The 27,687-nt window shown below is 40.4% G+C and overlaps 2 protein-coding genes across 4 annotated transcripts; one reads left to right on the forward strand and one right to left on the reverse strand.

The window, feature by feature from the left end:
• Positions 1-1,412: 1,412 nt before the first annotated feature.
• Positions 1,413-5,069, reverse strand: MRPL50 (mitochondrial ribosomal protein L50). The gene is made up of 2 exons (XM_032860735.1): positions 4,951-5,069; positions 1,413-2,390 (listed from the first exon to the last, which is right to left on the reverse strand). The coding sequence occupies exons 1-2, from the start codon at positions 5,040-5,042 to the stop codon at positions 2,003-2,005; spliced, it is 480 nt and encodes a 159-aa protein (XP_032716626.1). The 5' UTR covers positions 5,043-5,069; the 3' UTR covers positions 1,413-2,002.
• ZNF189 (zinc finger protein 189) lies at positions 5,009-18,327 on the forward strand. 3 transcript variants are annotated; one of them, XM_032860726.1, is made up of 3 exons: positions 5,009-5,646; positions 6,295-6,421; positions 16,110-18,327. In XM_032860726.1, the coding sequence occupies exons 1-3, from the start codon at positions 5,614-5,616 to the stop codon at positions 17,828-17,830; spliced, it is 1,881 nt and encodes a 626-aa protein (XP_032716617.1). In that variant the 5' UTR covers positions 5,009-5,613; the 3' UTR covers positions 17,831-18,327. The 3 variants fall into 3 exon arrangements, with proteins under 3 accessions (XP_032716617.1, XP_032716618.1, XP_032716619.1); XM_032860727.1 differs by having other exon boundaries at positions 6,337-6,421; XM_032860728.1 differs by having other exon boundaries at positions 6,340-6,421.
• Positions 18,328-27,687: the final 9,360 nt, after the last annotated feature.

Here is a 27,687-nt window from a genome sequence, read left to right on the forward strand (position 1 = left end):
AGATTTATTGCATTGGACTGTCAAACAAGTGACACCTTCTAGTGTTATTAATGGAGGTGGTTTTTCTTGTTTATCTTGCTCAATGTTTCAGGACCACTGCTTCAGGGATGGTACTTTCCCACTTTAATACTAGGGTCTAGGGTCATGTTACTCAAAACATGAACAGCATTGTGTAGTAGTTTTTTAGACATACAGAAGCTCAGGACCCACTCTTGATCTATGTAATCAGAATCTGCATTTTAAAAAGATCTCCAAGTAATTCATATGCACGTTAAATTTTGAGAAACACTGCTCCAGGTTACAAAGAAGTAAGTCCTTCTGCCTCTACACCCATATGCAGCCAGGTTTTGCAGCTCTCCAGGTGAAACCAAGTGTTTTTTCCACACTCCCTTTACTATCTATTACTTCCATCATGCCCTTTGCACATTTTTCTGTGTCTCCAGAAGTAAAAGATGTGTGGGAAATGAGATAATCAAATCCTGTAAGTTAAATTCAACTATTTCCATACAGAAACTTTCTCACATAGAAGAAATTTATCAGCTCTGATATTTAAGCTCCAGGGCTTCGGAAACTTCTGATGTTCTTTAATGTGCAGATTATTAAAAATCTCATCGTCTGCTGATGACATTTATGGGTATGACCATAATGTAACCAATTTTATTAATATGCCAGAATTTATATAACCATCTGACTTTTGCCCACTTCAAAGAAGTCACCCTGGAAAAGAGAATATATGCAATTTCCTTCATATAAAAACTATCACTTTTCTTTCAGAACTATTAGTGGTCAAGATAAAATACATGAAATTCCTTCTCCGTCTTATTACTGTCTAGCCATATCTGAAGTCTAAACAAAAATAATTCCTAATTTAATCCCTTCCTCACTTAACATCTATAGTTCAGAACTATTTGGTAACTAGCTACTTGAGTATTTCCCACAAATTGAGTACCTACACCAAAGTCTGCAAAGACCACCCTAGTGGACATCGGTAGGTACTCAAAGCCACTTTTAAAGTTACAGATAATGGGGCACCTGGGTTACTTGGTTAAGTGGCCAACTCTGGATTTCAGCTCAGGTCATCAGATGAAGCCCTACATCATGGCTCCATGCTGGGTATGAAGACTGCTTAAGATTCTCTCTCCCACTCCCTCTGCATCCCACCCCCTGCCCCGCTAAAGTGCATGCCCCTTCTGTCAGAAAAAAGTGACAGAAAAGATAAAGGATTTGACATAAGCATCATCTCCTTTGAAGAGAATATTCATTTAGATATAGAATCTGGCATCTCTCTTATTTTTAAAAAAGTTATAGCATTTCCTAGTTGGCATATACTTTTTCATTCATAATACTTAAATTAAGGAAATGACAAGACAGAGAAGCAAATTTCACTTTAAAAAAAGTTAAAACACACAACACTCTTCAAAAAATGTACTTTAATTCCAAGAGCTTAATCTAGAATGAACACTACCATTTTCTATTTCTATTTGTGAAGTAAAGCAGTGAAAGAAACAACTTGCTAAAATAAACAACATAGATTTTTACATTTCTTTTACAAATATCCAAGTTTCCTTATTTGCATTTATCCTATACATAATACCACCTTAGATTTAAGAGTCCTAACAGGATTAAAACATGTTATTTTAAAACGTGTTTTTGCATAAAACCATGTTTTATGCCTATGAAGAATAAACATCATGTCTGAACATATAATAGCCTCACATCGTAGGAACAAATTTAATTACTGTGTCCTCCAGAGAAGGAAATTTTCATACACAATTGGTGATTTGATTCCATTAAAAAAAATTTTTTTTCAGCAAATGTGAAAAAAGAAAATCCTGCTGTTAATTCATGACATGAGGAAAAAAAAGAGGTAATTCATTCTTCCACAGAAAAAGTGGGTTTAGAAAACAGTTCTGACAGCATTTTACATGGTAAAGTATCAAGGCTAATAACCAACCCCTTGCTCAGGACAAAATGATTTCAACGTGCTCCTCTTCTGAATTGCTCAGTAATCCCAAGTGATTTTTAAATTGGGAGGCAGGTTACCGGCAATAAGTTCATCAAATTTAGATCTATCATGAATAGGCACATTATAGAAATCAAGAATATCTCTGACCCTACACATCTGGTGAAGCCTGGAGTTGGGCACTGCATGGCCCAGGTCATCAGCTAAACGTGCCAACAAACCGAATTTCAGATGACCATCTTCCAGGGACACGTCCTGCCAATTACTAGGTACAGATGAGCCAAAAATTTCTTTGACACAAGATTCCACACAACTCTGGAGATCTTCAGGTGGTATATATGTTCGGCTTCGTAAGGGCGGACACACCAAAATAGGTTCTTTCTTCACCTCTTCCACTGTCTCAGCCACCACTGGCTTTGTTTCTTTTCTGGAATGATCAAAAGCAAATATGTGAATCTTTGGTTAGCTGCACTAATGTAGCTGACAAGCTGATAAACACCAGACCCAATCTTATCTATCTAATTCAATAAATAATATGCACAGTTACTACTCTCCCAGGCCCTGTGGAGAGAATAAGATAGGTAGGTAACTGCCTTCGGAAGCTTATAACTGAATTGGTCTGGTACACCCAGAAAAAAAATTATAGATTTTACATGCTCTAAAAATTCCAAGAACAGGTAAAGAGGTATATCATTTGCCTGGGATTCCCAGTTTCTAAACCCAAACTACCTCTCTAACCTCATCTCCTAATCTCCTATATATACTCTATGCCCTACCCAAACTAAACTACTACATTCTGTTTCCCTCTTTCCTGGTGTCATGTGTTACCTCAAGTTATATCCTATTGGAAATGCCTATCTTTCATCTTCACCTATAGAATCTTACTTTAAGTCCTAGAACACAACTGTTCTCTTCCAAGAAGCTTTACTTGATTTGCCCAAATACAACTGCAAATTCCTCTGATCTACTGTAGCACATTATATTGCATCCTACCTGAGTTTTAATTTTTTTACATTCTATTTCTCTAACCAGATCAGGATTTCTGAGCTCAAACACTGACATTTTGGACCAGGTAATTCTTTGTTGTAGGGGGCTATCATGTTCATTGTCAGAGTCCAGCAGCATCCCTGGCCTCTGTCCAGGGTAGGGTAAATGCCATAGCATTCCTGTCCTCTAGTCATAACCAAATGACACTGCCAAATGTCCAGATGGGCAAATTATCCCTGGTTAAAAACCACTGTACCAAATTATAAACTCCTGTTTTATTTATCATGAAGACCTGTTTTATTGATCTGCAGTCCTCTGAAAACTGCTTGAATAACTGTTACTGAGTACATGAGCCAATGTCAGGAAATCTGCCTGATACACTACTTCAGTGCTTAATGAAATATTAGCTCATGACCTGACTCTTGTTTTCCATGGAGTTGGTAACAGACTGGGATGGCTCATCCTTACAGAAATGGGAAGCAGCAGAAAAAAAGATGTCTGGGGGAAAAAAGAGAAGAAAGAAAGAGAGAGGAAGGTAAAGATGGAAGGAAGGAAGGAAGAATAGATGGATGGATGGATGGATGGATGGATGGATGGATGGATGGATGTCTGGCCAAGAATATGGTTTGTTGCACTATTTTCCTTCACCTACTTAAAGATTCTTCAGGCAATTTAGCCCTCATTCTGCATCAACTCTTTATCATTTTCTCTCTACCTCCTAGAGTGTTCCCAGGGCACACAATAAGCTGTTAAAAATCTCCCATCCTCAAAGAAAAACAAAAATACCCCTTAGACTCCATGTTCTTACCAGTCTCCCAGAGTTGTCTACACTTTCAGTGTCTACTTCATCACCTCCCATTTTCTCCCCAAACTACTCTAGTAGTACCATCAGAATGAAATATAATCCATTCCTCCCATCTCAGTTATCTAGTACACTGCTCTAGTTTTCTCCATAATTTACCACTTTCTAAAATTATATCCCACGTTTGTGTTTTTGCCTCCATCAGAATATATGCTCTATGAAGACAAATATTTAGTCAGACTTACTAACAACTGTATCCCTACCAAGGAAACATCTGACACAGAGTAGACACTCTATAAATTTGTGATGAATGAGTGACTGAAACAAACCTGAAGGAGATTTGAGATACTACTACTCACCAAAAAAGAGGGGAAGCTAATAAATCCATGAACAGATGACAAAAAAATCCTTCCGGATGGAAAAGAGTTTTTGCTTGAACCCTGAGGGCATAAATTGTTCCCTGAAGTTCCCACAAGGTTTGAGGTCCTAACACTGTGAGTCAAACAGATTTACCTTCAAAATACTCCACAGGGTGCTGTGGGAGAAGCCGTAGACGGGGAATCAAAGACCTGGGTTCTGGTCCCAGCTCTGCCATTACCTGCTTTTGGCAAAATACTTCCTCTCCATGGAGCCTCAGTTTCCCCATATGTCGGAGCTCTGAGAATGGGCGTTGTTTCGCTACTGTAAACTACTTAGGGAAATGCTGACCCAGACCTGACGTTTAGTAACTGTCTGTTGAGTGAATCAATGAATACACAAACGAACAAAAAGAGGAGGCCACACTTCCTTTCTGAATCCGGCGCGTGAAGAAAGACACCGCGCAAACGAACTTCGTTTACCGAGCGCTTTCACGTTCATGTTCTATATTGCTCGTTCCAAACGAACCCTTTGTTTCCGGACACCGCACGCGGGGCCTGGAACAAGTGGTCCGTACTGTTTGCTTAATAAATTAATGAGCGAAGTGGGAGGGAAAGAGAGCGGTATCTCCATGATCAGTTGACAAAACAGGCAACACTGGGCCCCCACCATTCCAGGAGACCCGCGCTTACGCTTCTGGACTCCTAACCCTAACCTAAGCGGAGGACTAGGGTCCCGTCTCAAGAGCATGGCACTCGCTTTCGAATTCGTGCTTTTATCCTCCTCAGTTTCTCTCCTTACTTTCCCTGAACGAGACCCACCATCCAACCTTCCGCTTTACCTGAGTCGAGACCAAAATTCTCTGCGTGGTGCCCCTAAGACGATCCACGTGAGGCCTCTTCTGGTAACGCCGGACGCTGACAGTGCGGCCATGTCGGAAAAAAGCGGCTTGCTAGCGCTCTGCCCTCAGGGAGCAGTGACGGGCCAAGACCAGCCAGTCACATGTAAGCTTAGGGGTAGATGTTCCCTTTTTCCTGTTAAGTGCCACTAGCTTCTCCCTCCCCCTTCGCACGCCGGGAAATGTAGTCCGGTGGCCATTGCCGGCGGAGGCTGGACCGAGGCGTTCTCTCAGAGCATGACGGGAGTTGTAGTTGGGGGGCGTCCCGGAAGGTTCCGGGTGACGCCTTCTGGTCCGGGGGCGGGCGGTCATAGCGCTCCTTGGCTGAAAGGAGGAGGAACTGGCAACTGGGAGGAGGCTCTAGCGAGGCCTGGAAGTCTGCGCAGCTAGGCGGGGAGGGAATTTAGGGTTGGGGGACGGCCAAGGAGCGCGTCTGATATGCCGCTGGGGTCGTGACCGCTCGGGGACCAAGGCAGGACCTGGCCATACCCAGCCTGGAGGCCTCGCCTTCGTTGGGCCTAATTTCTAAAGGCTGGGTAGGCCTTAACGAGAGGCTTCTTTCCGTGCGACCGCCGCGGATTCCTGCCCTGATTTTCTGTCCAGGAGATGGCCTCCCCGAGCCCCCCGCCGGAGCCAAAGGTAAGTCCCCCTCTGGGTATCACCGAGAGAACCGGGGCAGGGCCGACCCCCCCCCCCCCCACCCCCTGACCGTGGTCTTTAGGGCCAGCGATGTGTGCAGGGAAGTACCCCGTAGTGCTCCCACTTGGCCTTTTTTTTTTTTTAAGAGCGACTTGGTAAATCAGGTGAAGAAAATCTGTAATGTTCCAAACACGCGCCCTCATTTGTGAGTTCTTCCAAATGAGGCACCATTTTTAAACCTCCCCCGTGTTTTATGCGCCTGTCATTATGCTTGGACCCAAGGTAGACGCTTAGAGAAGTTCATGGAATTGAACAGGGTCCCAAGCCAGTGGGGTAGAGTTGGAGCTGGGCAGTTAGTGCAGGAAACTTGGGGAGTTTGGGGGCAGCTTACTAGAATAAATGTTAGTGTATAATTATTAAACCAGAAAAGCTCTATCTTTAGGACCAGCACTACTGACGACAAGGATCCAGTTCAGTTATCATCTAGTTTGAGGTGCTTTTCTGTTAGAAAATTGGGCCCCATTTGGAACTCTTGGTTATCATGTTCCTCCTAGCCTACCCGGCCCTGATAAGTGATTTCTTCTACTTTCAGTGGTAGAATTGTCCTTGAGACAACAAGAACTGACCACAGAAATCGTACTATTTCAGGGGTTGCTGACATTTGAGGATGTGGCTGTGTTTTTTACCCAGGAGGAGTGGGATTATCTGGATCCAGCACAGAGAAGCCTGTATAAAGATGTCATGATGGAGAATTATGGAAACCTGGTCTCACTGGGTAAGAATCTTTTCTTTCTCTGGTTAAAATATCTGAGAGGCTGTAGGAAATCAGACTCTGAGAACACTTGGACCACTACCAGTACCAAAACTGCTTTGTTCCAAAGTTCTGATTCAAACCTTTCAGCCATTAATTGTTTCCATGCCTGTCATGCCTAGCATCCTTGCAATAACCAAAATACATGCCTTTCTGGCTTCTTATCTTCATAATCTCATTCCCATATTGCTCTGTACTTTCTCTCCTGGCTCATCCTCCCACTGATTTCCTCCCACCCCTTTTCACTCTGCCTTCTGGAGCCCCTGTTCTTCTTCACATAATGTTCCTTACCCCTCCTGGCCTTAACTGAAAACTGGCACTTTCCCAAGGACACCACTTCCCTGGCAGAGGCTGCTTATTTTCCTGCATCCTCTTTTTTTCCCCTATCCGTTGTCTCAAGGCTAGAAGGGAGAAGTTATGTTCTTCTACCTTTTCAGGGCTGTTCCCGAAGCATTGGTTTAACCCTTCAAGCAAAATTTCTCTCCTTGCCTCAGCAGTCTTGCTCTACCCACTCAGTTCCTTTTCACTGTCATCTGTCGACATGTCTTGGTCCCTCACACATAGATTTTGTCACATTTCAGAATCTTCTGTATGCTCACCTATGCAATCAGTGATGTAGTCATCACTTAACCCTCACTATATTCCCTGACCTTATTCACTTTAGGGACCTGGCTTTCCTTTTTTGTTCAGTTCACATAAGTGATCAAACACTCAATTTTGTCAAAGCAGGCAAATCTTAAACCCTGATATCTTATTACTCTTTTGAAAATTTTGCAGACACTATTATTATTTTAGATTAACTAAACAGGGGTGACCAAAACAGACGTCATCTCTGCCCATGTGGAGCTTACTCTAACTTCTTACCTTTCTACCTCTCCTACTCCTTTCCTCCTACACCTGGTTATTCTTAATCATGTTTCCTGTTCTTGACTTCTCCCTTTCTCCCCGCCAGACTATCAGTCCTGTCCTAACTTCATCTCCTCATCTAATCCATGGACCTACATATGAATTACCGCCAGCAAGCTCTCTCGCCACCTTGTCATTGTGCTCTTTGCATTCTGCAAACTTCAGATTCTGTGTTGGTTATAAAATCTGCCTGTTCTCCTACCAGAGTTGCTAAATACAGCAAGAGAAATTCTTTAACTGAAAGGACTGATGCCCTGTGTATATGTATGCATGGCTTTTCTTCTAGTCTGCAGTGGGTTTTTACATCTCAGCCAGTTTTTTATCATTGATTTGCTCTTTCCTTTCTTCTTTTTAATGACTATTCCAAAAACTAAAGAAGTTTTCCTTGGGTCCATCACTCAGTAGTAGACTTCACTTTCTACGGCAAAGAGAAGATAGAGGCTACTAAACGTGAACTCCCACCTTCCCTGCCCTTCATGTGCATGCTTAAGACTACTCCTCTTTCCTCGCTTCTCCAAGAATTTATCCATCTGTCATCTTTTTTTTTTCCCCTTTACAACTTTAGTCTCTATTCCTACTCCACTGGTAACTTTATTTTGATAATAGGTATGTTTATAACTCTTCCAGTTGGGGAAGGAGGGGAGTGGGTGGTGATCCTTTGAGCCACAGTCTCCTTGCTGCTCCTTGTCACCTCCTCATTCACTTCATAGCCAAGTTTTTGTAAAAGTAGTTAATGTGTGTTTTGTACTTTACCTTCCATTATCTCTAAGCCCCTTTTCTTGCCTCTGCCATTCCCCTTGAACTGTTTAACATTGGTCTGTAATAACCCAGTTGCCAAATGCAATAGACTCTTTTTTGGACACTATTTTATTTCACCTCTCTATAGATATTTGAAACTGTTGCTTCCTTCTGTTGCCTTGCATTCTCACACTTCCTCTCAATTTATATGCTTTCTTTGGCAAAGCTTATCTATACTCAGATCATCACCTACTTCTATGTGATAAGTCCCAAATCTTACTTTCACCTGAGAGAAGCAGCTGGAGCTTACCTGCCTAAGTAAAAATCCTGGTTCAGCCACTTACAAGCCTCGTGACCATGGGTGAATTACATAATCTTTCCATGCCTGTTTCTTTTTTACGAAATGGCAATAATAATAGCACTTACCTCTTTGGGTTACTGTGAGCATTAACAGAGTTAATATATGTAACGTACTTAGGACCTTGAGTAGCATGTAGTAAGTATAATATAAATGTTGATGGCTGTCACTGTACTCTTTATCCTCTCTAAGAGCGCTAAAATCTTTGTCATCTTCTTTTGAAGACCATGTAAATGACTCACACCTGGCAAATCTCAAATAACCCATTCAGATCTCAAGGCCCTTCTCTTTGGAATTAAGTACTCCTTTTTCTGTGCTACTATATACACTTCTGTTGAATTTATCACACTGTACTCTAATCATTCTTTATGTTATTTTTCTAACCAGACTGGTTTCCATGAGAACAGTAACTATATTTTTTTCATTTGATTTCTCCAGCACTTAGTGCAGAACCATATATAGAGTCTACTTAACATGACTCTATTATATGCTCAGCACAGAAGCATATATATTATATGCTTCTAAGTATTTGTGTAATAGAATGAATGAATATACTCAAGATTCAGTATCTCTTGACCAGTTACTGCATTAGTCCATAAACTAGCCTCTTGCCTCCAATTTCCCTTTCTTTTAATATATTCTATTTACTGCCACCAAAGTGATTTTGTTAGTTAACTGCTTATAATTTACAATTCCTGGTAGCCTAAAGGATAAAAATCTTAATTTTTTGTACCTGCTAGGGCCTCTCTAAATAGCCCTGCCTGGGTTTCTAGCATCATATATTATTTTTGTACACCAGTTCAATCTCTGTTCATATCAGCTGCTGATTTTTTTCCCCAATATGCCATGGTGTCTCTGAGTCATTGCCAGCTTTATCCACACATATGGTATCCTGGCTGATAGAACCAGACATATGCCCAGCCTTGCCTGCCCCTACTACTGTTAGATGTGAGTACCATATGGACAAAGGCATGGCAGTGAGCCCATCTGTGATCTCCTACTTTCAGGCTCCCATTTTAGCTGAACTACAGCTTTTTATCGGTTATTATTTCTCCCTCTGCAATCTTTTCATCTATAGATTCTGTCACCATTCCTTTGATAAGAGTTCCCTTGGTGAAAGATCACAATTACTTGATTTTTTCTAACGTAATTTTTTACTGCACATCATCTTGCTTCTTTAGTTAGTACAGCTCTCTTCCAAATTGGATTTTGGTCCTTTATTCGTACCTTTCTTTTCTATGATGATTTTTCTTTAAACACTTCAGTAACTATGTTAATAATACAACTGACAGCTTGATCTCAGTTCTCAGTCTTCCAGTTCTTTCTTTCTTTTTTTATATTTTCTTTATTTATTTGACAGAGGCAGTGAGATCACAAGTAGGCAGAGAGGCAGGCAGAGAGAGGAGGAAGCAGGTTCCCTGCTGAGCAGAGAGCCCGATGTGGGCTCAATCCCAGGACCCTTAGATCATAACCTGAGCCGAAGACAGAGGCTTAACCCACTGAGCCACCCAGGCACCCCAAGTCTTCCAGTTCTTTCAACTGAAATGGATGTCTTCAGTTTTAATGACTTCTTTCTAGTCTGCTTGAACCATATTGGACCTTGACAGAATTGGGAATTGCTGTTCCTGTAAGACCTTAAACTCATTGTTTCTCTTCTTAGATTATATATATTCTTAGAATATATATATATTATGTATTCTTTCCTCAATTGTTTGTTCAACTACTCATCCTTTCAATAAATAGTTAATCAAGCACTGTGCTAGCGCTAGGAATGCAGATTCTTCCCCATTCTCTCATTCTTTTACCAAAAAAACTGTTCTTCCTATACACTTTTGATACTAGGATTGGCAGCTGTGGTCAGTCCACAGGCCAGATCTGGCACACTGTCCATTTTTATGAATAAAGTGCCTATTTTGGGGGCACCTGGGTGACTCAGTAGGTTAAAATCTCTGCCTTCGGCTCAGGTCATGATCCCAGGGTCCTGGGATCAAGCCCCACATCGGGCTCTCTGCTCAGCAGGGAGCCTGCTTCCCTTCCTCTTTCTCTGCCTACTTGTGATCTCTGTCTGTCAAATAAATAAATAAAATCTTTTTAAAAAACAGTGCCTATTTTTATGTATTATCTGTTACTACTTTCATGCTGTAGTGGCAGAGTTGAACATTTGCAGTAGAGCCTATATGGCTTTCAAAGCCAAAAATATTTATTGTCTGGCCCTTTTTAGAAAATGTATGGTAACTCTTGTTATGGCCTAAAGTTTAGCCACTTCCACTTCACCATTTCCTTGCCATTTCTCTCTCTCTGCAGCTACCATAGTATTAAACTGATTAAAGATTATAGAAATCAACTCTAGCTTAAGCCAACAAGAGAACTTATTGTAGGGACAGAGGTGGCACACAGAATATATGAGCACGACTGCAGCTGGATGTCAGAAAAGGACTAAACCCAGGGGCATCTGGGTGGCTCAGTTGGTTAAGCAACTGACTCTTGACCTTGGCTCAGGTCTTGATCCAAAGGTCATGAGTTCAAGCTCCACATCTACTGTGGAGCCTACTTTAAAAACAAAAACAAGGGGTGCCTGGGTGACTCAGTGGGGTAAGCCTCTGCCTTCAGCTCAGGTCATGATCCCAGGGTCCTGGGATCACCACATCGGGCTCTCTGCTCAGTGGGGAGCCTGCTCCCCCCCCCCCCCCCCGCCGCCTACTTCTCTGCTTACTTGTGATCTCTGTCTGTCAAATAAATAAATAAAAATCTGGGACACCTGGGTGGCTCAGTTGGTTAAGCCGCCACCTTCGGCTCAGGTCATGATCCCGGGGTCCTGGGATTGAGTCCCACATCTGGTTCCTTCCTCAGCAGGGAGCCTGCTTCTCTCTCCACCTCTGCCGGCCACTCTGCCCACTTGTGCGCGCGCTCTCTCTCTCTCTCTCTCTCTCTCTCTCTCTGACAAATAAAATCTTTAAAACAAAACAAAATGAAACACAGAAATTGGATTGCTCAGGAAGTCAGGAAGGAACTCTGTCTTTGCATACTGTTTCTTCTTGGTAGACTAGTCTTTCCTCCTCATATCCACATGCTTCTGTCGTTATAGCTTCTGAGTTGATAGATTACAATTCTAGTCATGTTCAGGATAACTGCCTATTTCAGTTTTAATTCCTGGTAGAGATGCATTTTGAGTCAATTCTCTACAAATTAGCTGTATGATCACAGGATGGGAGCATAGACTAAAAGCATGGCAGAGACCTCAGAAGGTGATTATAGCTACCAAGCCCAGATCTAATGGATAGTCCTTTCTGTACTACTCTGTGTGGAAGCCAAAACTCACTTGTTTTCTTTACCTATCTCTTTGACCTATTTATTTTCATTCCAGTGTCTCTCTGTCTTATTTACTTAAGCAGTGTATTACATTTTATGTCTGATACGGTAAATCATTCTTTTATATTCTTTTTTAGGATACACTTGTTTTCTTTATTCTTCCAGTTGAAATTTAGATTCATTGAGGTTTTTTATTCATTTATAAGATTTTGATTGGAATATAGTTGGGTTCATAAATTGGTTTGGGAAGAATTAAGATCCTTATAACATTGAATCACTTTAGCAATTTGCTTGACTCTATTTATCTGTGTTATGTCCTTCAGAAAATTTTTATGGCTTATTTTCAAAGCTCTCATTCAATTCTTATGAGACTTATTCCTGGTTTTATGGTTTTTATTACCATATAAGACATTTTATTTTTCTATAACATTTACTAATTGTTTATTCTTGGCAGTAAGTACTTACCACTGTTTATTTTATATCTTAGTTTTCTTGTTACTATTATATTTAACTTAATTTGTTTTAGAAATTTTATATGGACATTTATATTGTCTGCAAATAGCAACAATTTTATCTGATTCCTTTGAGTAAAACCCTAGAACAACAACACTGGGTAAACATTATAAAGAGACTTCCCCTTCTCACAAGGAATTTACAGTCCCATGGAGGAGGTAAATACAGCGCAATAATAGTGCATATAATAGCTATAATGCAGCTGTGGATGAGGGCTGGTAATAAAAAACAGAACATCTAAGTCTGCCTCTTGGACTTAGTGAAGGCTTTGTAGAGGAGCTTTTACTTGAATTGAATCTTAAAGAGAAACCAGGAGTTTGCCAGGTAAACAATGTTAGGGGACATTTAGTAAAATGAGATGTTCAAAGAAATGGCATAGAAGATTAGCATAAGCGGGGCGCCTGGGTGGCTCAGTGGGTTAGGGCCTCTGCCTTCAGCTCAGGTCATGATCCTAGGGTCCTGGGATCGAGCCCCGCCATCGGGCTCTCTGCTCAGCAGGGAGCCTGCTACCTCCTCTCTCTCTGCCTGCTTCTCTGCCTACTTGTGATCTCTGTCTGTCAAATAAATAGATAAAATCTTTTAAAAAAAATAAGATTAGCATTAAGCAATTTGCCCACTTTGCAGTGTGAGAGAGTGGGTAGGAGGGTGACTTGAGATTTAGAGAACCTTTTGTGAAGTGCTGAGTATCATGGTGGAAGGAGCTTTGATTTGCTCTCACAAGTGATGGAGTACTAGTGAATCTATAGGGGGTGATGTGACTGGAATTCCATTTCATGCACATCTCTCTGGATGCAGTGGAGTAGATGTAGTATGGAGACTACTTATTGGATGGCTTTTGCATAATCCAGGGAAGACATGGAAAGAAGGTAGATACTGGAGAGTTGAATCTTTGACTTTGGTGATTGTTTACCAATAAGAAAAATGGAGAAATCTAGGGTGATTTTCTGTTCTGGGTAATGGATGAAGGTGCCTGTCAAGAGAAGATGATTGGAGGTGGAGACATACATGACAGCAAATGATGATGATCATGTTAATTGTAAGCCTTTTTGAGACAGGTAAATAGCAATACCCAGACTATATATAGAGAGCAAGGTAAGAATGTAAATATGGGTAATGGTAACCTTCAACAGTTAATGAAGGAAGAGAAATACATGAAGGAAATTTACTAGAAAAGGCCAAAGAAGAAATAGGGAACTAAAAGAATATAATGGCTTAGAAATCAAAACCAGATAGTGTCAAAATGGAACTAGTCAACAGTGTCAGATGCTGCTGAGTAAGGACTGAAGATGTTTATTTGTTACTCAAGAGTCATTGGTGATTTAGAAGAAGCTTTTCTAGATGCTGGAAACAGAAGCCATATTTCACAGTAGGTTGTAGGGGAAGAGGTGGGCATGGGAAACATACCTAGGAAAGGGAGACCTACAGAGTTAAGATTTTATTTCAAAACTTAGATTTCATTAAGAGAAGGGTTTCAGGTTTGAGATAAAGTTGGGCATATTTGTATGCTGAGCATATGTAAGTATGTTGGCAATGGAGAACAGATGGAAGAAAGAGGAAACAATGGTAGTAGTTAAGTCCTCAAGAGACATGGGAGATCAAGAGAAGGTAGATGAATTAGCTTTGGATAGGAATGTAATATATCTTCATGTACCATTGCAGATAATTTTACAGGCAGGGGGCAGAAAGTTCAGGGAGTTCTCTCATCCTTTTTCATTGTGTGAAAGAAAGCAGACCGACCTCTCAAGTGAATTTAAGATATAATACTATTAGTAGCATAAAGAGAAATAAAGTTTCTACTGATTTCTTAGAGGAATAAGAGAAGTTTTTTTGGAATAAAATAAATTAATGACTGGTTTGAACTAAGTGAAAAGAAAACTCAAGAGATGACTCCAAAGATAGAAAATTAGAAAATTGAGAGAAAAGAGGAAGTCTAAAAAAGGAAATTGTTTAGGGCCAAGTGTATATATCTGGTACCGATCAGTTCTTCTAGTGGAATTATCCAGCAGAGAGCAAAAGAGGGAAAATCGGGGAAAAAGTCAGAGGCAGACTCGAGTTCTGTATGCCACTCTGTTTCATCATAGACTATTATGTTATCTTTCCTTCTACACATGTAAGATTTTCATTTCTCAGATGTCTTAGAGACTCTCACTTGGAACTAAATGGTTCCATCTTGGCTCTTACATTAGAAGGGTGAGAAACGTATGTACTTGAAGAATGTGGTAGGATTTGTGGTAGGTGAGGGCATAAGTTACCACAGACTGCATTTTCTCTGTTTCTTTCATTAACTGTGACCATGTTCCTTTTGTATTTATTTTATTATGTCTTTCTGTATCATAGACTCCTTGTCACTCCAATCCATTATTTTTTTTTTCATTTTTTAAAAAAATGTTATTAACAGGGATGCCTGGGTGGCTCAGTTGGTTTAGCGGCTGCCTTCGGCTCAGGTCATGATCCCAGCATCCTGGGATCTAGTTCCACATCAGGCTCCTTGCTCGGCAGGGAGCCTGCTTCTCCCTCTGCCTCTGCCTGCCTCTCTGTCTGCCTGTGCTCGCTCGCTCTCTCTCCCTCTGTCCCTGACAAATAAATAAAATAAAAAATCTTAAAAAAAAAATTTTTATTAACATATAACATATTATTTGCTTCAGGTGTACAGGTCTGTGAATCTCAGTCTTACACAAATCACAGCACTCACCATAGCACATATCCTCCCCAGTGTCCATAATAACCCATTATTTTATTTTAAAGGCCATTTTGTCTCAGTACAGGAGTACTTTTGTTAAATATTTTATCATGTTTTCTCTCCCCAGTGTACTCATCATTCATTTTATTAGGTGGGGAATTTCATGTCTTATCTTTGAATCCTGAATCATTACACATACCTGGAATGCTTTTTTTTACAATAAGTAAATTCTTGTTAATGAATGAATTGTTGCTTCCCCTGTTTTGTTTTTTGTTTTTGTCTTTTATCCTTTTCAGCATTTTGTGTTCATTTCTGTCAGTTATTTGGTCTACTCGTGGTTCAGTAATGCTGTCTTACCTCATATTTTCCTGAACCTACTGTTTTTTTTTCCTGCATCATCCTTTCTTCCTTGATCGAATACTTCATTATACTACTACTTGTTCTATTTCATTGTTTCCCCATCTTACCTTGCCTAATTGTTGATTTACCAGGACTTCCTCCCAATTCTGCTTGCCCTACTAACTCATCATTTTACTTATAAAAACACCCTTTTGGTGTGCCTGGCTGACTCAGTTAGAGGAGCATGTGACTCTTGATCTCAGGTTTGTGAGTTCAAGCCCCATGTTGGGTGTAGAGATTACTAAAAAAAATTAAAACTTAGGGGCACCTGGGTGGTTCAGGGGGTTAAGCCTCTGCCTTTGGCTCAGGTCACGATCTCAGGGTTCTGAGATTGAGCCCTGCATCTGGCTTTCTGTTCGGTGGGGAGCCTGCTTCCCCCTCTTCTCTGCCTACTTGTGATCTCTCTCTGTCAGATAAATAAGTAAAATCTTTAAAAAAATAAAAAATAAAAAACTTAAAAGCTTGCTTCTTTAAAAACACACATACACGCTCACACACTCACTCTTTTCATACCCCTTCTCCAAGAAAAATATTTTATCAGATAACTAATATTATTTATATAGCTTGTATTCTTTGCCAGGCATTGTCCTAAATGTTTTGTGTATATAAACTAATTTAATCTTCACTATACTCTGGAGTAGTCATTCACATTTTATAGATGTAGTGGATTAATTTGTATTAATCTTTCCTAAGCATTTCTCCTTGCTAGCAAAGAGCCCAGCTGATCTATTTTCTATTTATTATTCCAGATGTTTTGAACAGAGATAAGGATGAGGAGCCAACTGTGAAACAAGAAATTGAGGAGATTGAGGAAGAAGTGGAACCACAGGGTGTAATAGTTACAAGAATCAAAAGTGAAATTGACCAAGATCCCATAGGTAGGGAAACCTTTGAACTTGTTGGTAGGTTAGATAAACAGAGAGGTATCTTCTTATGGGAAATACCAAGGGAATCTTTGGCCCAGGACCAGAGAATGTTCAGAGGAAACAGTAATATTATTCGTAAGAGATCAAACTCAGAAGAGAAATGCCATAAATGTGAAGAATGTGGAAAAGGTTTTGTCAGGAAGGCCCATTTCATTCAACATCAAAGGGTACATACTGGTGAGAAGCCTTTTCAATGCAACGAATGTGGAAAAAGTTTTAGTCGCAGTTCATTTGTTATTGAGCATCAGAGAATTCACACTGGGGAAAGGCCGTATGAGTGTAATTATTGTGGAAAAACCTTTAGTGTGAGCTCAACCCTTATTAGACATCAGAGAATCCACACTGGAGAGAGACCCTATCAGTGTAATCAGTGTAAACAGAGCTTCAGCCAGAGAAGGAGCCTTGTTAAACATCAAAGGATTCACACAGGTGAGAAACCCCATAAATGTAGTGACTGTGGAAAAGCCTTCAGTTGGAAGTCACACCTTATTGAACATCAGAGAACTCACACTGGTGAGAAACCCTATCACTGTACCAAATGTAAGAAAAGCTTTAGTCGAAATTCATTACTTGTTGAACATCAGAGAATTCACACTGGGGAAAGACCTCATAAATGTGGAGAATGTGGGAAAGCTTTTAGATTAAGTACGTACCTTATACAACACCAAAAAATCCACACTGGTGAGAAGCCTTTTCTTTGTATCGAATGTGGAAAAAGCTTCAGTCGGAGCTCATTCCTTATTGAGCATCAGAGGATCCATACAGGTGAAAGACCTTATCAGTGCAAAGAGTGCGGGAAAAGCTTCAGTCAGCTGTGCAACCTTACTCGTCATCAGAGAATTCACACAGGAGACAAACCCCATAAATGTGAGGAATGTGGAAAAGCCTTTAGCAGAAGCTCGGGTCTTATTCAGCATCAGAGAATCCACACCAGAGAGAAGACTTATTCATACAATGAAACCAAGGAAAGTTTTGATCCAAATTGCAGTCTTGTTATACAGCAGGAAGTCTACCCCAAGGAAAAATCTTATAAATGTGATGAATGTGGAAAAACTTTCAGTGTCAGTGCCCACCTTGTACAACATCAAAGAATCCACACTGGTGAAAAGCCCTACCTATGTACTGTATGCGGGAAAAGCTTCAGTCGGAGCTCATTTCTTATTGAACATCAAAGAATCCACACTGGTGAGAGACCTTATCTGTGCAGACAGTGTGGCAAAAGCTTTAGTCAGCTTTGTAATCTTATTCGACATCAGGGTGTTCACACAGGTAATAAACCCCATAAATGTGACGAATGCGGGAAGGCCTTTAGCCGGAACTCGGGCCTAATTCAGCATCAGAGAATACACACAGGAGAGAAACCTTACAAGTGTGAGAAGTGTGACAAAAGTTTTAGTCAACAGCGCAGCCTTGTCAACCATCAGAAGATCCACACAGAGGCAAAAACTCAAGAAACCCATGAATGTGATGCTTGTGGCGAAGCCTTCAATTGCCGCATCTCTCTTATTCAGCATCAGAAATTGCACACTACATGGATGCAGTAAATGTAGAGACATACTCAAGCTCAGTTGGACTTGAGACTAGCTACCCAAGTGCAGTTTCAGTATGGCTCCCTGTGAGTCCGGTTTAGTGACAAAGCAGATTGTCCTTGGCCTCAGGCAAATGGTTTCTAAAGATTCTGTGAAAGGGGGACAGCTGCCCACAGGCAGCTGAAGACTTCCATTACTCTCTATTTTGATGATCCTAGAGAAGGACTCAGTAATTTATTTAAGCATCTTTTTTTCTCACACGTCTTTTAGGAGAGAGGTCAAACCCAGGTTCAGAGCACTTGGTATTATAATTAATAAAGGGACAAGGACAAAGTTGCATTGGTACAAGGGAGCAGAAGTGAGAAAACTGGAATAATTAATTATTCAGGAGTGTCCCCTGCCACCATCATATGATGGTTCGTTCAGTTCCATAATATGCTTGGCAGTGCATGCCAAAGCCTAGTGACGAAGCATATGATTAAGTTTTCAAGGAAACAGCCCCTTTTTTTTTTTTTTTTTTTTTTTCCAAACTGATAGCCAAAGGTTTTCTGGGTCTTTGCTTAAGAAAGCCAGTTACTTGGCATGCGAGTTAAAGAAATAGTTCCAATGCCTTGTGGTTCCCAGGTCTGTGAAATGAGTGGACCATTAATCTTACATGTAAAGATTATATGAGTAATTAATAAGCCTAGCAAAGGTGTTACCAAGGAACCTTTGGGAGTGCCTTTTTTCAAGATGGGCCCGAAAAAGTGGAGGAAGACACTTCTTTTTGTGTCCTCCCATCTGTGAAACATAACTGTAGTCCTATACAAATAATCTTATTCCTCCACTACCAGTAGCATGCGAAAGTGTACATATTTTGACTACGAAGAGTTGGAAATAAAAAGACCTGGAGTCTATACTAGGAAACAGATATTTTGGTATTGCTTTGGTTTTTATGGTAACTAGACTTTGCATGCGATTTTAAATAAAATCCTTATTTCTGGTTCTAGGGCTTCCCTTAGTTGATGGTTATATAAACCTATTAATTCATCTGTTTTAATCATTAAACCTGTTTTGTTTTTTGCTTTGTGTAAGAGTTCTTTGTTATTTTCATTCAGAATCTATCCTGTCAAATAAATACTGCACTTAAAAATTAGAATCAAGGATTTAAAAGAAATTGCTGTCACTTGTACCTGTGACTACAGGCATACCATGGAGATAGTGTTTGGTTCCAGAGCACTGCAATGAAGCAGATATTGCAATAAAGCAATATATTTTTTTATTTCTTACTGCATATAAAAGTTATGATTACACTTTACATAGTAGTCTAGTAACTGTGCAATAGTATTATGTCTATGAAAGCAATGTACATGCTTTAATTTTAAAATACCTAAATACCTATTGCTAACCATCCTTCTGAGCTTTCAGTGAGTCATAATCACTAATCAGATTAGGATAACAAATATAATAGTAATGAAGATGTTTGAAATATTGCAAGAATTATCAAAATATGACACAGAGACACAAAATAAGCAAATGCTCTTAGAGACGTGGAATCAAGAGATTTGCCTGATGCTAGTCTGCTGCAAACCTTCCATTTGTGAAAACACGCAGTATCTGCAGAGCACAATAAAGCAATCCACAGTAGAATGAGGTATGCCTGTAGTGACCTTTTCTGGGATAGTTCCCTTAGGGCTAAATCCAGATTCTTTAGTTTCTTACTATAGAATTCCAGATCACCTGGAACTCTATAATTCTATCTATCTAATAGTTTGAGCAAAACACCTCCCTTCTATATTACAGACATTCTGAACCTCCCCTCCACACTTTCTTTCATCTTCCCCTGGGAATATTTGTGTGTGCACATGTGAACATGAAGGTGTATGTATAGAAATTGTGCTCTCTGCATTCAAATTAAGTAGTCAGCCTCAGTTAACTGTCAAAACAGAGTTGGTAGCCCAATGAAAAGCAGAAAAAGTAACTGGAAATGCACTTAAGGCCTCAATTCTCCTACTGGAAATTTCCCCAGATTTACTTATACTACACAAATCGTTCTCTGGCCAGTGTTTCAACTGATAATAAGGTTCTCAGACCTGTTCTCAGTATTTTGGAAACCCTAATGCATGCACACTTAAGCATTGTGCTTTTTGCTGGAGTCGCATCTATTTCATGTATGGTTTTCTTGCTTAGCAGAAGCTGTGGCTATTGACTTCATCGTAATGTGGGGACATGGTCGTAGGAGATATTCCTACTAAAATTACATCATTTTTAACATCCTCGGTTGTAAACCTGGAGTGATAGCTCAAAATTCCAGTCGCCATGAAACAATTCTTGATCATATATACAATTCATTGCTTATATAAAGCATAGCCAAAAAGATTAATTTTTTAAAGCAAGGTTATTGCAATGTTCACAGTTGTTTTCTGAGAGGATGATAAAAGAACCGGGAGGCACATGAAGAAGAGGAGGAGAAAAATCTTTCAAGAGGAGATGATGCTTAAGATGAGATTAAAAGATGAGTACCAAGAAAAAAGAACAGTGTCTGAAGACAGAATTAGGACCTGCTAGCTATGGAGTGAGCCTCCCGTTGTGTGGTGATGGGAAAGTGGCAGGTAGCTAAGGCAGGGGAGAGTTGCCATGCTAAAGAGATAGGACTTTATGCTGCCAAAAGTTCTGTGATAACATTTTCCTTGTATTTAAGCTGTGTGTGTGCAAAAGAGAAAGGGGCACATATTTTAAGTGTGGAGCTCTGAATTTCACAACTAAACCTATATAACTAGCACTCAGCTTAAGAAAGATTACTGGTACACCTGATACTCACCTGGGTACCTTTCCAAAATTTACACACAGAGCACATCTTGTGGTGCCTCTGTTTTAGTTTAAGAGAGAATGCAGAAGTGAATAGGAGGAGAAAGATGAGTTCATGTACTTAACAAAGGCCAAGACGTCTCGTGCCAGCTATAAACAAGAACCACCAAAGCCAGTGGTGTAATCCAGTCCCAGCCCAAAAGACCCAAGAACCAGGAGCACTGGTGTCCAAGGACAGAAGAAGATGGATGCCCCAGCTTAGGTGGAGAGCAAATTTGCCTTTCCTCTGCCTTTTTGTTCAGTTCACACCCCCAGTGAACTAGATGATACCCACCAACATTGGTGACTTAGCCTACAGATGTCAGTGCACATCTCTTCCAGAAACCCTCACGAACACGAGAGGTAGTATTTTATCAGCATCCCTTAGCCCAGTCAAATTTAAACAAAAAGTTAACCATCACAGTAGACAACATTTTAAAACAAGCGGGCAAAAGGAGTCTTTGGTGGAAAAAAAAAAATTGAAAATCACTGCAATGCTCCATTTCTCTAACTCTGTTAGAGAAATAAGTGAAGCATTTCATTTTCATCTGTCTTCCTAAAGGAGGATGTCATCAGCAAATCTAGGGGCATACACAGCATACCCAGCTGAGCATAGTTTTTGTAGAGTAAATTTCAACTTTAAAAAAAAATCTAGTCCAAATATTACAAGCTTTTTTGTTTTGTTTCGTTTTGAAGTCATTGTTCCTAATCAGTATTTAATACCCTTCACCTGCCTTCTCTCCTTCAAATGTGATCTGTGGCCTTGAGTGGTTGGCAGGAGTGGGTTGATTGATTTCTTTTTAATTAAGGCCAACTCTATAACCATAATGCATGGAAAATAGAAGGATAGGTGCATTTACTTTACTTGCACAAATAGTACAAGTTCCATTAACGTGTATTTTAAAATACACGTCGGGTGCTATGTTAATACTGTATTAGTTGCATAGTTGCTATAAAGGAGTCCTTTATCTTCAAGGAGACTTTGAGAAGTGAATAGTAAGCCATATGTACTCTACAGTGTAAAGAATGGGGGAAAATCATGTAAGTTTCCAAAATGCTGAGTCTTGATATATTTTGCAGGAATAAAACAGAGCATATCTCTAGCTGTGCTATTTCCTGTCCAGGAGCCATGTTCTCAAGAATGTGCATCTCATGTTCCATGGTTAAGGTAACCTACATCACATGACGGTCATTGCATCCCTGGGATCAAGAAATACACTCTGACTTCTTTAGCCTGTGAAATGCTCCAGGGTAAACCAGGGCAGGACAAGGAAAAGTTGGAAGTGGCTGCCAAAAGATGTTTGACCTTGGACTTTTTAAGAGGGCAGGATAGATTTCTCTGACATCTGAGACCTTGGCTACAGCCTAGTCCTGGTTGTTCTGAGCGGCCAGAATTAGTGCTCTGTTTAGAGGATGCTTTGTATTTCACTGTGCTGCCCCCATACTCAAAGGGCTGCATCTGTGTGTGTATGTTAACCTCGCTTTGAGAAGTAGATGTAGAAGAATTGTGAATTATTTGTCCTAGGACTTGCCTGTTGAGTTGCCATAAAACAGAGACTTGTTATTAGGGTGGTAAATAGCAACCTTGCATGAAAGTTGTTTGTTTGTTTGTTTGTTTGTTTTTTACATGAGAGTTTTTGTTATTTTCTCCAATCTAAAGATCTCATGTCTGCTCACCCACCACCACCAAGACTCTAGGCTGTATGCTGGATTTGCTATGCTATACCAAGCTACTCCCAGCTTCCCAATCTCCTCCCAGTCCACTACCTTCCAAGAAAGTAATTTTCAACACTACTCTTTTATCACATTATTTTCTGCTCAAAAATTATTCACTGGTCTCTATTTGTCGTTACTCCAAGGCAAGACTTCCCATAATAACCCTGCCTAATCTCCCCTTCCCCTTCACTGTGCTGTTCCACTTGCCCTCACCCTTCTAGTCTAATTTCCAACAGTGACCTCAACATATATAATCTGTATTCTAAAGTTAATTCATCTTCACACTCATTCAAGTGTCTTTACCATACTCCAAGAACCAACTGACAGGGAAAAAACACAATATTTATTTACAATTTATGTATCCAGCACTCTACATAAAATATTTCTAACCTCACAGCAACCTATTTTACAGACAACGAAACTGAGGCTCAAGATCTCAAGATCATATAACTAGCAATAAACTGTAATTCATCCTACTGTCTTTATAAAGCCCCTTTGGTCTCAGCACCTCGCCTGTGCCACTGTTAATTTAGCACAATGTTGTGTACCATTTTGTTTCCTAACTGTATCCTTGTCTTCCTCATCTCAGTGGTCAGGACCATGTAGTATCTTCATATCGCAGAGCATACAGTAGGTGCTAAATGAATACTTGTTGACTGATTTTATAAATGTTCACAGAGACTGATACCCAGTATTGAGCGTTTGACCATTTTTGGAGGCTTAGGACAGGAAAACATATTTATTCAAGGAGTGAAAAAAGAGCTATGACTGGCTGTGTTAAGCTTTGCCATCACTCCTGTGTCTTCACTCGTCCTCTCTAGAAAATGGGCTCAGGGAATTGGTAGCACTACATGAGCCCTCTGGTCTCTACTGAGCATGGGTTATTCATTTTTACCCCATATGTGAGATAGCTGTTGTTCTAAGGACAGGTCCACACTCCTTTATCTGATAGCCTTGAGGGTGTATGTGTTTTAGAAATGAGAATTTTTCAGATTTTAGAGATTAAATAGAGTGCTTATGCTATATATTGTATAACTCCCTCTGCAGGGTATGAGTCAGCACCTAAAATCAGACACATTAGCTCCACATCCCATCAAGTGGAATAAAGATGACAGCCTCAAGTCAGGTTTTGCCACCAAATAATTTGCTGCAAGCTTAGGAGAAAACTTGGTTTTCAGAGCTTTTTGGATTTCAGGATTGTGAAAATTGTGATAAGGGATGTGAAATTGTTATTGAGATGTAGTGACTCATTTAATCTCTCAGTAGTTTGCAATGCTATACTTTTTTTTTCCTTTCTTTTTCTTTTCTTTTTTTTTTTTTTTTTTGGCTATGAAGAACAAGAGAAAGGTTGTACAATGTGCGCAAGGTCACATGACTAATAAGTGGCAGAGCCAGCATTTGAGCTTAGACTGTCTGACGCTAGAACGACTGCTTTTTACCACCCCAAGTACTGCCTTCCAAGAGGAACTTTGCAGGTTTCACGGACTGGTGATGTGACCTTGGACAACTGCCTTAGTGCCCTGGCCCCCAGGTTCCTCTGCTGTTGTTGCGAGGAAAGGTAGATGTCAGCTGGAGTCTTCTGCCCCACAAGAGCTAAATCAGATGGACTGGAATTCCCATCCTGCATTGCATAAAGCCTGCTCCAAGATTTCTGCAAAGTTCTGGAGGCTTATATTCTCACTGTCACAGTTGGCTTTAGCTTCTGCTAAATTAATTCACATTATGAATCATTATGAATCATCTCAGGATCTTGTTTTTGAATAGCAGGATGTAAACTCATGTGTGAAACTCAGCTCTTCCTCTCAAGCAGACAAATGTCTTTAGATTGTTTGAGATTTCTCCACCTTCTTAAAAGTGCTTTATTTAGTCCCCTCTCCCACTTCCATATTGCCCTGGCTTCTCCCTGCCTGCTCCCTTTCCCCTCCTTTTTCCTTTCTTCCTTTGTCCTGCTCATTTCTCTGCCTCTTCTCTCCCTTCTCTCCTTCTTCCTCCTCAGAGCAAAACTATATTCCTCTTTTTAGTCCTTCCTGCAATTCCTTCCTGCATTTACTCATTTTTTTGTGACCTTGGTTTTTGATACTTATGCCTTCAAGGTATCATCTTCTCCCATTAAATTTTCTTACACAATGGCAGTTCTGAGTTCCTTGTCTTTTGCCCTCCCTTGATGTCCATCCTAAATGCTATCTCCTCCCTCTTCCCAACCCCCAATCAATGGCATGTGTTTCTAGCTTAGCTACTTAAGCTTCATTGTGTGGTATGCAAATGTCATGCCTACCCTAAAGCTGAAACTTGTCTTAATTACCTTCAGTGCCTAGTCCCAAATTTTATTTTTAGTAGGTGTTCAATAACTACTAGAATAAATGTGACGGGTTTACCAAAAGGTAGGAAGCCACTAATATATTCACTAAGTGATCATACAGTTAATAGAAATTAAAGTCTATAGCCGTATAATATTTGTCTTCATATTACCCTGAGTGGAGTTAAGTACCGGGGTTGAGATTTCAAAGACAACTGTAGTGCCTTAGTTGGGAAAATATATCCGATGATAGCCAGGAAAAATGCATTATATAAATTCTTATCCCCAGTGAAATGTAATTCGGCCTAGATCAAAATACTTAAATAACTCAACCTTGATTATAAATTCTCGCTAAACCCATAAATGAGAATCTAGGAGGTTTTTTCACAACATAGGGTCAGTGGTGCTGAATAAGCTCTAGATAAAAATTTTCTGGCAGAAGAGTTTTGTCACACCAGATATTACCAGCTTTAGGAAGCTTAACACATGGTAGGATCTCAACTATTTGCTGAATGAATGAATGCAGTAAAAAATATGGAGCACCTGGGTGGCTCAGTGGGTTAAAGCCTCTGTCTTCAGCTCCAGTCATGATCTCAGGGTCCTAGGATCGAGCCCCGCGTCGGGCTTTCTGATCGGCGGGGAGCCTGCTTCCCCACCTCTCTCTGCCTGCTGCTCTGCCTATTTGTGATCTTTCTCTCTCTCTCTGTCAAATAAATAAATAAAATCTTAAAAAAAAAAAAAAATGTAAGACCGGGGCTCCTGGGTGTCTCAGTCAGTTAAGTGTCCAGGTCTTGATTTTGGCTCAGGTCATGATCTCAGGGCTGTGGGATGGAGCCCCACATTGGGCTCTGTGCTCAGTGCAAAGTCTGGTTGTCCCTCTTTCTCTGCACCTGCCCCCCACTCACACACACTCTCTTTCTTTACATAAATACATACATAAAATCCTAAAAAAAAAAAAAGAAAAAAGGACATGTAGAAGACCTACACCACTGGTGACACAGGTTTTGAACACTGCCTGTCTTTACCTTTCTCCCTGGTCACATGCCCATTATAGGAGAAGGAGACCTGAATTCTAATTCATGCCCATTATAGGAGAAGGAGACCTGAGAGCTGAATTCTCTCCACTCTCAACCCCTAAACCCCTATATGTGTGACCGTCAGCAAGTAACTTAACTGTTCTAGGCTTGGTTATATTATCCTAGTAAAAGTGAAAGCCCCGGGCCAAATGAATACGGTCTTACAGAAGTAGTACAGGTGTGTGGAAACAAATACTCAAATTGTGGTAGAGACGCATGACTAAAAATTCTCCCTGTGCCACACTCCCAGGTCGGTCTTCTCAAATAAAGTCCCTTTGGACCAATTCTGTCTTATTCCTCTAAATGCTATGTGTATGCCTCTAGTTCTTAATTTATCTACTCTAAGCAATACCATTTATCTTTGCACTCTTCAAGACAAAGAATTTAGTTTACTACTTTCCTCCTATATTAATTATATGTGTGAATATTTTAAGGATTTATATCCATTCTGTTGAATAGACTAAAAGCGCTATTTCTTTTTTTAACCACTGTTTCTTAATCCGGCAATTTTAAGTAGTATCCTGACTCCCCACTAAGTGAATTAATGTTCCCTTCGCTTCCTTCCACCTCTCCTGTTCCTTTAATTTCCTAGCTTGTCAGTGAAATCATTATTTTTTTCACCAAAATCATAATTTTTATAATGTATGAAATTATATTTAAATTCTTTTGTAACTACAGTTGTCTTTAATACTTGTTCTGTAGGTTATTTCTGAAAATTGAAAGCTGCAATAAAGTATAATCATGTGAATTGTATTTACTGCAGACTGAGGCAGTGTGCTTAGATGTGCACAGGGAGTGGAGTGTGTGTCACCAAACCTGGGTGACTTCAAGGGGAATGCAAGCGTCAAAGCCACACTGATTTTCCCATTACACTCTGCGTGTTTCTTGAAATCACTTTACAGTGTAGCTTGCTTCCTATTATGAAAGGCTTTCCTTTTATTTTATTTTATTTTTTTAAAATATTTTATTTGAGAGAGAGACAGCGAGAGAGAGCATGAGCGAGAAGGTTAGAGGGAGAAGCAGGCTCCCCGTGGAGCTGGGAACCTGATGTGGGACTTGATCCAGGGACTCCAGGATCATAACCTGAGCTGAAGGCAGTTGCTTAACCAACAGAGCCACCCAGGCACCCCAAAGCTTTCCTTTAAAAATATCCTCAGTGGGGCACCTGGGTGGCGCAGTGGGTTAAGCCTCTGCCTTTGGCTCAGGTCATGATCTCAGGGACCTGGGATCGAGCCCTGCATCGGGCTCTCTGCTGGGCAGGGAGCCTGCTTCCCCCCCTCTCTCTCTGCCTGCCTCTCTGCCTACTTGTGATCTCTGCCTGTCAAATAAATAAATAAAATCTTTAATAAAATAAAATATCCTCAGAATTGAAACTTAGTGTGGTAGTTCTCAAATGTGGTTATACTTTGAAATCATCAAAGAAGCTGTTAAGAAACCCTGACATTTAGAGGATCCCACATCCAGCGTTTCTGATTTAACTGGGCTTGAGCGTGGCCTGAACATCTGGGTTTTTACATTTTGGGCAGATGATTTCAGTGAGTAGCCCAAGTTGAGGACCCTGACCATTAATGTCAGTCAAGTCTTGTGGAGGCAAAGGTCAGGAACTATACTGAGCCCTTTGGAAGCAGGAGCAGAAAGTAAAACCCGATACCAGCTAGAGGCTTCTAGAACATTTTATTTCTTTGTCGGTTGCAGTTGCCTCCTTCATAACCACTGCATAATCATACCACTGCTATGATTGTTAAATAAGACACACTTCTCCACACTCAGCTTCTGAGGTGTTCTATCTGGTGGTCGTTATTCAAATGGAGAGCTGGTTTGTTTTCAAGTCTGTTCTTTTCTTAGGTGGATACCTGGGGCCTGGGGAGCTGGAGCTGTTGCAAGGAAGTTGCATGAAATTTCATCAGATCCTTGATATTCACACCTACGTTTCAGGAACTGATTTTTGTTGTTGTTGT

Source organism: Lontra canadensis, unplaced genomic scaffold (assembly GCF_010015895.1).
Source record: "Lontra canadensis isolate GAN:19392208 unplaced genomic scaffold, GSC_riverotter_1.0 scaffold19, whole genome shotgun sequence".
In the NCBI taxonomy this organism is placed as follows: Eukaryota; Metazoa; Chordata; class Mammalia; order Carnivora; family Mustelidae; genus Lontra; species Lontra canadensis.

What these genes read in the sequence shown, in the direction of transcription:
- MRPL50 (XM_032860735.1), bottom strand. Translation starts at nt 5,042, where the DNA reads ATGGCCGCACTGTCAGCGTCCGGCGTTACCAGAAGAGGCCTCACGTGG. An exon ending in GAATTTTGGTCTCGACTCAG is followed by an intron (nt 2,391 to 4,950) that starts GTAAAGCGGAAG and finishes TGATCATTCCAG; the next exon opens with AAAAGAAACAAAGCCAGTGG.
- ZNF189 (XM_032860726.1), top strand. Translation starts at nt 5,614, where the DNA reads ATGGCCTCCCCGAGCCCCCCGCCGGAGCCAAAG. An exon ending in GCCCCCCGCCGGAGCCAAAG is followed by an intron (nt 5,647 to 6,294) that starts GTAAGTCCCCCT and finishes GTACTATTTCAG; the next exon opens with GGGTTGCTGACATTTGAGGA. An exon ending in TGGAAACCTGGTCTCACTGG is followed by an intron (nt 6,422 to 16,109) that starts GTAAGAATCTTT and finishes TTATTATTCCAG; the next exon opens with ATGTTTTGAACAGAGATAAG.